Below are 14,524 nucleotides of genomic sequence, written 5' to 3'. Positions count from 1 at the left end.
CGTGCACATGTTAACCACTTGGTAAAGTGTTCAGCACTGTTGTTTTTCCTGGTTTCATTTTTTTTGGTCATGTGCTTGTTTGCTTTTCCTGCTCAAGAGGTTGGTGGACCCTGGATGCTCTTGCAGTTGTTTTGATGCCTTCCAGTAGCAGATGCTTAGTTGTACATATAAACATGCTGCCGCTGTTAGCACTCTGCTCAGCTCACCTGCAAGCCTGCCATCAGGCATCGTACAGCATCTTCTGGCTTTCAGCTGGTGAGAGATCCTCTCCCAAGGACATTCTTTAGAGTTTCTCTAGAGTTCTGGTGAAAGCACTAGTCTAAGCCTGGCTAGAAGTAGCAGGTCTGATCATCTGAATGTCAGGCTCAGAATTAGATATGAGTCCAAGTCTTTAAAATTATGCTTATAATTTTGCTTCACAAGCTGGACTTCATCTCTAATACAGAAGATTATTTAGCTTCCCTTCTCACATTCCTTCTCCTATTTTTTCCTGAATGAAACGTTTGATATTATTCCTCACTTCCAGTGACACGTAGCATGGGATGAATATGCAGACATCTCCACTAGCACAGGTATTTGCTCAGAACTTCACGAAATTGCTGCTTTTATTAATTAGTGTAATTCATGAATTGGCTTCTGCTTTGAAAAGATCAGTGCACAGCATTGCAATTGAATTTTCAAAGTTCAAAGTTTTCTATCACATCCACTCCCCTCTCCTAGCAGCTCACACAGCTGACAGATGAGAGATGCGGTAACAGTTTACTTCCGCAGAAGTGATCTGGGTCCTGCAGTAAACTTGTTAAGAGCTTGTTAATCAGCTCGAAATTTCACCCAATTTTCTGTGGATAGTGTTTGTTGTTGTTTAATACCAGAAGATTTCTGAACTGCTTAATCAGACAAGACTGTCCTAAAATAAATAAGACTTAAAAGGTTTATTTCTTTCATACAGTGGTGATGACAATTTGATTTTTGGGTCATATAAATACAATACAGGTTATGTGCTACTAACCGCTGTGATCTCCCAAAGTTCTCTTTTTAAAATGTTCTCGTGTATATTACAGTGCACGTAAAATGAGTAAGATTTCAATGCAGTCTTTATATTAAACGTTAATGCATTTCATTCTTTATTGTAGCCCCTCGAGTGACACAGTTGGGAGCAAATGCCTGTGAAATTACCTGGGAAGTGGTCCCACCCATGAAGGGAGATCCTGTTGGTTATGTTCTGCAGGTACTGGTTGGAAGAGAATCTGAATACAAGCAGGTAGGAAAATGGTCTTGTTTTAATATTGCTAAATTGATGATATAACGGAAATGTTTCTGAACATTCGCTGTGCTGCTTCTTTCTACTGTATTGAATTACACCCTATGGTGATGTGTCAGGTGAACTTTGGTAAAGGCTGAGTCAAAATTAAGAGCTGTAATAGGTTGTTTTCTCCCCCGAGGGAGTATATAGAACATCATTATCTTATTGGAGTGATTTGCACTCTCTCCATAGTTAATCACTATTTCTAACTGAACTAACCTTTAAAAAGTTACAATTCTGTCCACCCATGCTTGCTTCTGCACTGGCTGGTGCTATCCATTGTCTGAAGATGAGAAGATTAAGTAGGTAGATTATCTTCCTCGTTTACTAAGCCAATATCAAGACCCTCCATCAAGAATTTCAGTCAAATACTCATTGGTTTGTTCAGCCATCCTGCTCCTACCTAAGGATGCGTGGATGTGTAACTGCTGTGTATCAGCTGCCCCACAGAAGAGACTGTCCTTTCTTGCACTGTGGAAACAAAGTGAATGAAGTATGGCTGATCCTTCATTCTTGTCTATCTCGATTAGAGATCACAAGTGGACATTTCCTCAGAGCGCATGAAATGGAACGCTTCACTGACAGCTAGATCTCTTATTTCATTTATCACATCTCTGACTGTGTGATTTACAGTGCACTTCATCTGTGCCCTGTCTTCTCCCTGTCCTTTCTTTCATTGTCATACAGATTCCAAATAAGTCCAAATTAGGAAATAAGACATGTTTAACCTTAAATTAAACTCTTAAAAATATGAATAAGATAGTATGTTCTTTGCAACTGTGTCTTTGTTCCTCCTCAGTCTATTTTTGAGTTACTGTGAATTAATGAATTATCAAAAATAACATAAATAAATGCAAGACAATTCATGGGGGTGCTAAAGATTCAAAAACGTAACTATTGCTTTTGTCAGAGAACATTTTTGGTGCTGGTATAGGTAATAAAACCTCTGTGAACTGTGTTAGCCTCATAATGTCAGTGGTAAGTGGATTAAGTGGACCCATTTTGGTGTTGCCTGATTTACAAAGTAGCCTTGATGTATAACCTCCAGTACAGCTTTAGTAAGCATAGCTTCAGTGCTTAACATGTTCTGGATGTCCTTGGGAGAACTGGGCATGGCTTCATGTTCCTTGCAGCTAGGTGATGGTTTAATCTTCTGTTTTGCTGATCGAGGATGCCAATTAAACTTAGACACCAGAGTGGAAAGAGTAGGCTTATTTTACTGCTAATAATTAAAGGATATAACCAAGTAATACAGAAAATAAGCAATAAGAAAAATACAGAATAGTACACGTAATTATTATTACATACCGTTAATTATAGAAGATAAGAATAAGCAAGGCAATGCACCTAATCATTACTACATGATGGGGACAATAGTGATTAAGAAAGATACATCACCACTTGCATACGTTACCAACATCCAGATCCGCAGTTGCTGGGCAGCCCCAGTTGCAGTGAGAATTTGGGGAACCTTTCCCTGCAAGTGGGAAATCCTATGTGATATGTCCGTCCGAGGGTGAGGTGTCCAAAGTTGCAGCAAGAGGGTCCAGCCTTATATACCCAAAAATCAGCCAGTCAGAATGGCTTGCACTTTTCTTTGAGCGAAAATACCTGGTTTCATCGTCCTGTTGGATTCCACCCAAAGCCTGGGCGGGGCTCGGGGGGGAGAACCAAGGGAGTTTCTAACAAGGCCAAACACTTGGGTTCTCAGCTTTGAACAAGGCTAAACAAGGGAAGTTGGATACACATTCTCACAACATTTCATCCTCTCTACGGATTACATTTTGCCTAAGCTACATCTTTCACTAGTGAGCGTACATATTTCATTAATGATCAGATACTGATTAATAAACACTAATGGTAATACAGATTTTACTAATTAGAAGATACTAATAATGGATAACACTTGGTTGTAAGGTTCATCTAGAGGTCAACTTTGTTTCAGGGCCTATTATTCAGGCCCTAGCACTACATCTTTGCAATCAAGAAGTTGTGGCATGAAAAAACCCAGCAATAAAGGAAATAAAATTTAATTTCAGGGTCTGATATTGAAGGTCTTTGTTTCTCATGAAGTATGACCCTGATGAGGGGTGTTTTGCTTGAATTTTCACAAGTAACTCACTAGAAGAAGCTCCTGGCTGGGATGCTCAAAGCTGACACTGTGACTTCTGTAGTTGAGCTGGCTGATAACCACCCATGGAAAAGAGGGAGAGTTCCACTCTTTCACCTTCTCAGAAATCAGTTTCACCCAGCAAAATTATTTATCTTCATCATGAATGTGGGTGTTGTCTCAGCCCTGGGGCACATTCACTGACTTAGTGTCCATTAGTTGAGCTGCAGTAGCTGTGTGCATGCTCTTAGCTCCGATTATGTGAATAGGAGATAAAATATATAAACATCTTTCAGTGATTTTCTGGCTAATGCATTTCATTTTACCATTGCTGTGGCATGCATGTGATCTCTTGCTACTATTTAGCTGAAAAGTAATGGTGGTGGTATGTTACTTATGTTTGAAGTGCAAGTCCTAAATTTACTTTTAAATCTGTTTTGTTCCCGGCAAGTGGCATATATATTTTGCATATGTATCTCAAGGGGCATATTATATTAGAGAAGTTTTACAAATTGTTTTGAAGGGTTGCACAAATGAAAAATACTGTAAATATTCAGGATATTAAATACACCCATGAGAGAGAACAGTGTCTTAAGTGAATGGAGCTTCTATAGCAGTCGTCAGTGCATTTTGCAGGATCCAGGGATAGTGTAGCTTGATGAGGAGATAAACAGCTGCATGAAGTAATTTTTTATGTCCCACTGTCATGGACATAAATGTAACAAATAGCTATTTATGGGCTGTGCAAGACTTCATATCACATGTAGGGTTGCTCATCCTCAGATGCTTTCCCCTTCAAGTTGGAAGGGACCCATAAGGTCCATGTTTTATACCAACTCAAACACAGATGAGTTCCACAGAATAAAAATCCACTTTTAAAATCACTTTAAAATTGAAACTTTTCAACTAATGAACATATAAAACTGCTTTTCTTTTACAAGGCTGTAATCCTGTCAATAGTCAGATCACTCTATTTGCAGCAATTTAAAGGCAACTGTTTAAGGCAAGACATTAAACAGTTTTAAGCAGGAAGAGATGTTACAAACTCATGCAACCATGTCTCTGTGTCTACTCCCAGTTGATTTACTTCAGATGAATACAGCTGTTAGGTGACCAAAACCAACTTCCTCATTTTATCTTAAAGCCCTAATTCTTGCTTTCAGTGTTTAAATGAATAAAGTTCCTGTGCAGGTATATCCTGGAGCAGAACAAACCAATTAGAGGGTAAAGCACTTACCATCTGTAGAAGTGACTATGCATAGCAAAAATCAAGATGATGATGCATGTCAGTCTATTTTTTGTGTAGGGAACAGGAGAATGTTTGATATACATCTGAGTTTCTCCCCCAGGAAATTTTACAAAGACATTGTTATTCTGACAAACTTATTAGGAAGATGCCAGTATGACTTTTGTGATACTGGCTTAGCATTCATATTCTGTTACGTTTTTTAAAATAATGTGATAGTGTTTTACTGACAAGAATGTTGTGTGCTTCACATAGTAGATTTTAGTCTTTTCATCTAGCTTGGGAAAGGAAGATCCTATCATTGTGAAAACTGAGATAAAACTTCTTAATGATGATTGAGTTTTCAGAACACGACTACATCCTGTTACTATTTCGGGGACAGTTGTGCACACGGAGTGGCACGGTGTTGAGCACAGGGTTTCCCTAGACTCGATAAGAATGCTCACAGAAATCCTTACTCAGGCGGCACAAATGTGACACTTGATTCCTATTTCTGGGAAAGTTTGACTTTACAGATCTTGATCCAGCTCTTTGCTGGGAAGCCCTGCAGAAGGTGCAGAATGCGATGTTTTCCCATGGTAATTTCATTAATAGAAGAAAAAAATCCATCTGAACGCTGTGTCTGCCTCAGTTTATTCCAGCACAGAGTTGGGTGCACACTGAAGTAAGTGGCTGTGTTTCACATCCCTTATTCACACAGCATAGCTCTTTAGTACACAGCACTGACTCTTCTGGAACTGCCTGTAGGCCCGTATAACACCTGTAGGGGGTTTTGTGTCTGAAGTAAATAAATATGGAAAACTCACTATGAAATAAAACAGTAATAGGAGAAAACAAAGTCTTATTAGCCATCTGTTAACTCTCAAAGTTTGAGCTCCTTATTAATCTATTGCTCTGTGTGCCATCCTAGAGATGAAGCTCTCGAGATGTAAGAACACCTAGGAGCAGACCACAGGTCTGTACTTGCACCTCAGTTATGTTGTAGAAGCAGATTCAAGTTACAGGAAATAATCATCTTCATTAATTTATAAATTAATAAGCTAAATCACTTTAGCATTTCCTTCTCCTGCTTCAGCATTAGCCACTGACATGCTTTTGGGTAAAGCTATAGTTTCTCTTTAGATCATCACATCTGAGCCATTTCCCCATCCTGTAGCCCGATGTATGCAGCCCTCCATGTCCTAAAAGCCACTGATTTTTCCACTATTTGACCTAGCAGAAGTGGTGTCAAAGTACTCAAAAGCCCTTTTTTTCAGACTGGAGCTATAGCCATCCCTGCCCTCCTGGGAGAACATGTTGTAAATATTTCTCTGCTGAAAATTATCTGAAGAACTGGATTTGTAGGAGCTAAACAGATAACAATTTAGCTCCCTAAAAAGTGTGTTTAAAAAATATTAAATACTCATTTTCCTGTTTCTCAACAGTGTGTTCCTTTTTGTGTATTTGTATGCTCTATCTGTTCAGATACTTCAAAAAAGCAGTAGCATATGACAGTTCTTTTTAGGAAATCAAATTTTTGTTTGTTTACGAATCAGGATGTAAATCAGCAGATTCCAGGAATTGGTGGCCCAGGTTTGGTTTTCTGTTTCTTTCACTTTCATCTAGCAAAGCTTACTCAGTCAGAACTTAGCTTTAAAGTGTGTTTAAAATCATCTCTAGCTTTGCATAGTTTTAATCTGGAGTTAGGGGAGCAGGTTGGGTTGTGCAGCTCTAGCAGAAGCTGAAGCTTGGGATAACGGTCATAACACTCTGCAGCCTAACTTTTAGTTTCCCAGTTGAGCAGCTCTGGGGATCAAATCACCAAGGAGCCAGCTCTTCGTAAGAGCTGAGCGCAGGAAATAAGCTGAGCTTTAAAGCTTCTTTAGCCTTAAGTTGTTTGCCAGTTGAGACAAAGCGTTCTACCTTTGAAATTTCTGAATTTGGAGGCAGTGGTGTTCCATCAGCTTCTGCCACAACTCTTCTGGGAGAAAACTGTCCCCAAATGCTTTCCAAAAGAAGAGATATGGGGAGGGTACACTGGGTGTGTAAAAATCTCCCAGCAATGCAGTGGGAAGCCTGCTCCAGTCTGCACCAAGAGGTGGACGCCTGTGAGAACCCAGCTGGTCTTACCAAGCTCTAATTTTTATTATTGTTTTTTCTTTATTTGTGTCTCTGTAGACACGCAGTCTCTGAAATACATTCAGTACACTGTTAATTTGTGTAAAGCTCTGATCAGCAAAAAACTGGTTTTCCTTCTCTATTTTAAGTAGCAAGTCAAAGGCACTTGTACTGGTTACATGCCAAAATAGAACATAATTGTCCAAAATACAACACAATCGTACAGCAGGCATTGGCATATATTATTAATGCTACTTGCGTGGAGTATTTTCTCTGCCTCCTGATGCTAGTTTTGTGTCCTGAGACGGAGCAAATATTTTTCTTTCATTAGAGTTTTTCACCCTGCAGAAGGTGATCAGAGGGACTCTTGTTTGCTTTGTTTAGGAGACAAGGCTGCCCGTACTAAAGGGTTTATGAGCATCTCAGCAGTGGAGTGAGTGAAGTTGATTCTGAGTTTTGATAAAATAATAAGCCAGTTTCTGAAAGAGAAATCTGTCAGATGCCTTAGAAGAAATTAATCCTTTCAAGTGGGCATGGTTTCTAAATGGATTGAAACCTGCGTCTGGTTCCTGATCTTATCACCATACAGAATAGGCTTTTATTAATTAGTAAATACACTGGTTATTGCAATGGAGCGCAACAACCAGGTGAGGTTATCTTACACTCTCCACTGTGTTGCTTATAGGGCAATTGTGGCTGTCATTTTTATTATTTGGAAAAGATGGAGGGAGGTTGGAATTGTTTAATGACATCGGTGAAATTGAGTTAATGCTTGCCTAGAGGAATTCTGAGCTGTCTAGCTTGATCAGTAGGATCAAATGCCATAACAGGCTTCAGCAGAAGTATTTATTACTTGTGATGATATTTTCATAGAGGGAACCAGGCAAAAAGCTCATTGTGTTTTTATTATTTTCTCGGGTGCCTAAACAGAAAAGCTGTTTTTAGGAACTAAAAGTTATAAATTGGATCGCCACTTTACTTTGACTTGTTGGCCACCAAAGCATAATGTGCTACATATAAAAAACCATGCTGCTTTATACAGTTATATTTGGTTTCATATTTGTTTAGCAAATTTAAAGACCTTATACATAATTATCAATATTTTTTTTTCTCTGTTGTCTATGTGAAGTCCATTCATAGAGTGTAACTGTGTTCACAACCAAGCACACATCTTTGTGCTGAGGGCATCCTGCGTTGACTTAGCCTGGTGCTACTGCAGGCAGAATTGAGCTGGAGCCAGTAGTGTCTCCAAGGTGCTCGCTGCAGCCTGTTGTGGAGGATGTAGAGGCTACTGTCAGAAGTGAATGTCAATTAAGAACAATCATTTTTTACCTCTTACTGAGAAAGGACATAGGCCCACTGGTGTGAAATACTCAAATCAAACCACTGAAAGCAGGACAATTTCCACCACCTTCCTAGCTCTAGTGTGGGAAATGTTTTGTCTTTATGATTAGTGAATATTAATTCATGTAGTCAATGTACTTTCGACTATTTTTCAAACTTTCTTTAAAAATGCACTCTTCTCTCACTTGACTGTCTGGCCTTTTTCTGAGAAGTGCTGTTGAGTAGCTGGCTTGAGTGAACTTGGTCATCTGTATTTATTAGACTGTAATGAAGATACAGGTCTTTGATTTAGCCAAACTTAGCCTCCAGTTACACTGGCATTCACCACCCTGACAGAACAAAACAAGTAAAAAACCAATTAAATGGACAGGTTTTTTTCAGTGCAAAGATAGGTTGTATAGATCCTATCATTAGTATTTGTTAAATGTAATTTGCGAAGCTCAGATTGTAAAATCTTTATTAAATGTCATTATTTGGATTTTACTAGATTTTTATTTTGGTTTAAAAGTGGTCATATTGGTTGCAAAGGATTATTTACGGCAAAGGCAGGTAGACCTTCCCTGATTATACATGTCAAAATTAAATTAATAATTGCAACAGGAGCAGAAAACATACCTTGCTTACAGTTGTTTTGTAAGGATAGATGCTTTGAGTTACCATGGCTCAGAGCCTAAAGAAATGGGAGCTAGGTAAGTCCTCTGAGTAGAAGAATCCTGACTCTGGTCCTGTGAAAAAACACATCCTTATTTAATTACTCTCTTGAACCTACGTTTACGTGCCAAATGCATGCAACTTTTCTTTGCATGATCACTTATATTTGGGAGTAAGCTGAAGTATTAACCACCTACAAGATGTAGTATTAATGATGGACTGAGTGGAGGACAGTTGCCCACAGCAAGTGGGTATTAGAAATGGAATTGCTGTTGGAAAAACGAGTGGCAGAGATGTTCTTGGGATGAGGTATTCTTTGCAAACCGATGTTTCAACCTTCACGTTATTTCTGCAGACTGCTACAGCCCTTGCAGTTTTGTTTTCCCTGCAATTACTGTAGTACTGTAACTTAATGACTCACTTCTCATTGGTGTTGGGAAGACAAAGACAACAAGAAAGGCAATGGTGCATAGCTGTAGTTAATCAGAGAGATTTATGGTATGAATTTGTTGTATTCCTGTCGATTGAGCTACAGTGAATTTCCTGTGAATGCTGAGCATACTTGAGGAAGGTAACATAATTTTGTTTAAACATTGCTTCTTCCTTTATGCCTTGGGGCCAAGAAACATGAGCCAGTTAGAGGACTTCTACTTAGTCTGGAAACTCAGTGACCATCATTCAAACTATACTTGGAAAAACTGTGAAAGTTTAAGAGGAGGGGAGAGAACGAATGAAAGAAAACCCTTGATCTTTTGTCCCAGACCTTCTCAAGAAATCAGCGACTGGCTTTTTAACTGAGGGATGAGTCTCAGGGGCAAGCATGGGCAGGAAAGCTGGACTATTAAGTGGTGTTTAGCTGAGCATATCTCTTCTTTTTCCTCCTGTATTTCTTACTCCAGAGTAATGCACAGGATGTCCTCTATCAGCTCAGGTTTAATTTCCCTCTTGTTACCCTTTTCTAAGTGGAGTTCTTCCCTCTGGGAGGGAAGAACCTCCTGCAGCGAAGAGAAGGAAAGCGACTAAATGAGCAGAAGAAGTATCTGAACTTCAGGATGTTGTTATTTCCAGCAGACACAGGCACTTTGTGACATGTTCTTCATTTCATAAAATATCAGTTTCAACAACCGTTATATAAATTGTTGACTGGTTATTTGTTTTCAGAGTTCATAAATGTTTCCAATGGTCTTTTTCCATTTAAGTCACAAAACTGTCTCTAAGATACTCAGTTATCTCTCTTCTTTCTCATATTGTGACTCATGCTCTCAGAGTCATGCGGTACCTACATTTGATTAATATAAATACATGGTGGGTTTGGATTGCTAAAGAACCAAATACAATGCAACCAAGAGGAGCTTTTTTTATAACTTAGTAATATTTTATTGTTTCCACAATTCTGAAAGTGTAATTTCTGGCAAGATTGCTGACTCTTGAGAGAAATGTGAGGGAAAGTACATTAAAATAATATTTGTAACCAATTTTACAATTATACAGTGAATGTCTGGCAGTAACCTTAGTTTGCAGGTTTTCTTCCTTTTGGTGCCAAACACGGTGCTTATGTCTTAGACATGTTTTAGGCATAGAGTCACATTTTAAGAGTACAGAAATATCTCTGTAGTATTTATCACACCCACAGAAGATGAGTACATCTTACGGATGATATGTTGTCTGAAGTCTTGTCTGTCCTTGTGTGCACTGACTGTTGAACACTCTGTATTGAGACCTTTCCTGGTTGGACATCTCTTACATAGTCCTCCACATGCCTCTATTTTTCCAAAACCTGCATTGACCTAGCGAGTTCCTTCCCTTGAGAGCTGCAGGAGTGTTTCCTTAAGAGACTCAGACTTGACTTAACTTTCTAGCTCGAATCCTTGCAAAATCTAACATTACTACTTTTTAAAATTGTTTGATGCTGTGAAAGGAGGATGAGGTTGTCTTGCTCTTTGCATTTGACTGTGCTCGCTGTTTTGTTTTGAAGGTGTACAAGGGAGAAGAGACCACATTCCACATCTCAGGCCTTCAAGTCAACACAGACTATCGGTTTCGCGTCTGCGTCTGCCGTCGGTGCTTGGATACCTCACAGGAACTTAGTGGACCTTTCAGCCCATCTGTTGCCTTTATGCTTCAGCGAAATGAGATCATGCTTGCAGGAGAGATGGGAAGCATAGATGATCCTAAGATAAAGAGCATGATTCCTACTGATGAACAGTTTGCAGCCCTCATTGTTCTTGGCTTTGCAAGTTTGTCAATTATATTCGCCTGTATATTACAATACTTCTTTATGAAGTAGAGAATTCAATGGAAGTTTGAGATACAAATTTAACTAATGCTACGCATTATAATCCACACATTTATTCAGATATTCCTTTTTTTGAAATCCTTTTGTTCTACCATACATTTTATATACTTCTCTTGTTTTTACAGTTCTAGCTTGAAGAAAGATAAATCAGTGTTTTGATGCACCTTTTTGAAATTCAAAACTAGGAAGTGGTCAAACTGGAGAAATAAGCAAATCAGATACCAAAAGCAAGATTTTTTTTTTTTCCTTCACAGTTTCAAAATTGTCACCAATTTGCCTTTTCAACATTTTTTTGTTTTTTTCACTGAAGTTCATACAGCCTCTTATTTTATCTTATTATTTAGGAAATTTTAATCATGAGTCACTTTTTTGTCTCTTCTTTTTCCTTCTAAACATTAGTCACAAGTGTGTATAGTGGTAAGACTAGAATTCAGTGTTAGTCAACAGTACCAGGTTTTCCTTGAACAGTATTAGCAATGTTGCCTATGAATTAATCACTACATTTGCCCCAGTTTTTTCAAGATAAAATGTAGGTTGTTATTTTAACTGTTTAGTGCATTTAAATCAGAACAATATCCTGCAGTTGAAAAACCTTTTTAATTATCTCTTATTTTTACAGTTACAACACTATAAACTGCCTGTATAAGAAATCAAATAACCAAACTGCATATAAATTATGAAGCATTATAGATTTTTTTTTTACCATTTTGATTCCTAGCAGTAATTTTAAGAGGGCATTGTGCAATAGTTAGTTATTCCCGTGTTCAGCTATTTAAAAGCTGCTTTAACTTGTCTGTTTGTCACTGTATATAACTATTCCTAATCTAATACTAGATATTATTCTATTATGTTCAGCCTGATTTATATGATTAGAGCTGGTGACAGCTTACTGCCTCTACTGAATTAGGTGAGATTAACACTCAATGTAAGCAAACTTTACTGTCAGTTGATCTTTTTTATTATAATTATTATATTTTTTGGAGGGGTATCCATTTTATGGAATTTTCTTGGAGGTATCGGAAATTAGATCTGTTTATTTTAAATACTTTAAATGGGTGTCTACGCTATTCTTACCACAGGGCTAATTGAAATAACTTGGTACATGGCAAAATTCAGATGAGAGTCTTGCAGAGGAATAGTCCCTACTCTGATGGGAGTGTCCCCCCTCCTGCCTGCTCCTTCCCAGACACTCATTTTAATCCATCAAGATACTAGATTTTTAACTCTGGAGTCATTGGGTTATTTATACTAAGTCAACATTGTGCAAGTACCTCAGGGACATAAATGAGCTGGAGGTGCAAATAGATTCCAAAAGGGTGCAACAGACACAGTGTATTTCCCTGCCTCTTGTTTTTGTATATTTTTGCTACTTGGTTTTGCTTTTGTCCTAGCTATTTTGTGCTCTGTCTCCATCGTCTTAAGATTCAGTGTCCTGTACTAGCATAATATTCCCTTAACCAAAGTAATGGGGAAAAACAACATTATTTTTGTTTTAGGTTTATTTATACTATATACTGCATACAGTACTTTAAATACCAATTACAGTGCAATCTTTTATTTATTGTAAAAAAATAAAAAATAAAAGTGTACTTATGTACTAATCCCCTCCCCACCCTCCCCGTAGCATGTTATATTTTGTCTGTTTTATACTGTTGTACTTTAGGTCAACTTTTTACCTGGCAGCATTCCTAGTATTATTAATCTTCTTACATTTTCTTGTGTTTTTGAAGATGGGAGCATCTAGTACATAAAATGCCAAAAAAAACCATTATCAGTGATTCAAACGTTTACATGTATCCAAAAACATAATCATCTCTGGAAAGAAAGTGCTAAGATCAATGAATTATTCTGTGTGCCTCTCTAGATGTAGCAAATATTAGAAATGTTCTGTATTTTGTTATTGACTATAATTAGTTTAATTTAGCCTTGCAAACTAATGGCATTGAGCTAAATATATATATTTTTTTGTTTTTGCCAAAGTCATGGCTTGTCAAATTTATTTACATCTTATTTAAATTTATTTGTGATATGAAACTTTGTGACCTTGCATCTGTATTTTGTGAGCAAAGCATATACAGCTGTTTTCAGTGGAGGAGAAAAGAGTGTATTTTTTAAAACAATGAAAAGACCGCTAGTTTGGAAACCCAGAAATTTGAATAGATTCCTTTCCTTTATTTTTGGAATATTATTTCAGCAGTGCTGCTATGAAATCCAAGCGTGACACCTTTTTAAAAAAAAACCTGCTTTAATAATGAAAGAAAAAAAACCACCTTGCTTTAGATGATTTGAGCAATTTTGAAAGTTTGAAATACAAGTGATACTAAAAGCATCGAGCAGAAGTGTGGAGAAAAGCAATTGGTTACACTTGAAGCATTTCTGTCACTGCTAATTAGTTTGGTGTCCCTTACAACCATGCTAACGAGAACACCCAGTCCAACCCTGAGGTTATCGGAGAAAGTATTCTGTAGGAGTTGGGACAGGCCCTAAATAAGTTAATTTGACATTCTTTTAGTTTGTATATTCTGCCATAGTGATTTGATGGTCATTCATATATTAACAAAAGAATAAAGCATCGGGGATGTTAAACCATGGGGGTTCTGACTGCCGTCACCGCTGAGCCACCGTTGCTGATGCCTTGTCTTCTCCCGTACGTCTTTGTGCCCTTTGATCCAGCAGGATCGGGCCTTGAATCCAACCCGGGGGCTCTCAGCTCTCAAAGAAATTATGAACCACAACAACAAAAAAGAAGTAGAATGAAACACTAGATATTTAAAGCCCTTAAGGAAGGAGAGAGATGTTTTTATATTGTTCTGCCTTTTTCTTTATGAACTTGAAATGTTTTCTAATCCTGTTTGTTGGCTATAGTAGCTCAGTATTCAGTGTCACGATTGAGAAGTGCCCTAACTGAATGTGTATGAACTTTATCCTTGCACAGTTCTTTAAATTGAAAAAAAAAAAAAATAAAAATGTTTTTACCTCACTATGGGAACATACATTCCAAGCTTTTCAACTTTAAAAAAAATAATCATAAGTTTTCTTGTATTGTAAATTTTAGACTATTTCATATGCATTATATTAAAACTGCCATATCAATTTTAATGTATAGATTTTGCAAATACTACACTATGTATGTAAGACTTAACTGTATCTGTAGTGTATATGTAATATATTTATGCCCAATAAATGTTTTAATTCTTTCTGATATTACCAGGAATTTTCTGAATTGTGTACAGCCCTTTCAGTCTGTGTGGCCCCTTTCTGGGAGGTCAGTGGTGTTGCTGCAGCCTGAAGCAGGAGTGGGAGCCCCAAATTTAATTCAGAATGTTTCTGGTTTGTAAGTGGAATGATTTTGTGTAATTAGGGAAGCGTTTGCTGGTGCAGTTCAGCAGTTTATGACATAGTATTTTCTTAGACTGAGCTAAATACACGGCAGGTTGCTGGTCCAGCCCCTGGAAAGCTGAAGTTCAGCCAGGCTGT

General features: G+C 37.8%; 1 protein-coding gene across 1 annotated transcript in view; it reads left to right on the top strand.

Moving 5' to 3' along the window:
- The window catches only part of FNDC3B (fibronectin type III domain containing 3B), a 209,527-nt gene extending 195,278 nt beyond the window's left edge, over positions 1-14,249 (top strand). Inside the window, exons 25-26 of the mRNA XM_074834262.1 lie at positions 1,134-1,261; positions 10,727-14,249. Of these exons, the coding sequence (XP_074690363.1) occupies positions 1,134-1,261; positions 10,727-11,038 (440 nt within the window). The 3' untranslated portion in view covers positions 11,039-14,249. The remainder of the gene's footprint in view (positions 1-1,133; positions 1,262-10,726) is intronic.
- Positions 14,250-14,524: the final 275 nt, after the last annotated feature.

Source organism: Strix aluco, chromosome 9, assembly GCF_031877795.1.
Source record: "Strix aluco isolate bStrAlu1 chromosome 9, bStrAlu1.hap1, whole genome shotgun sequence".
In the NCBI taxonomy this organism is placed as follows: domain Eukaryota; kingdom Metazoa; phylum Chordata; class Aves; order Strigiformes; family Strigidae; genus Strix; species Strix aluco.
This window is presented reverse-complemented; position numbering and strand designations above follow the sequence as displayed.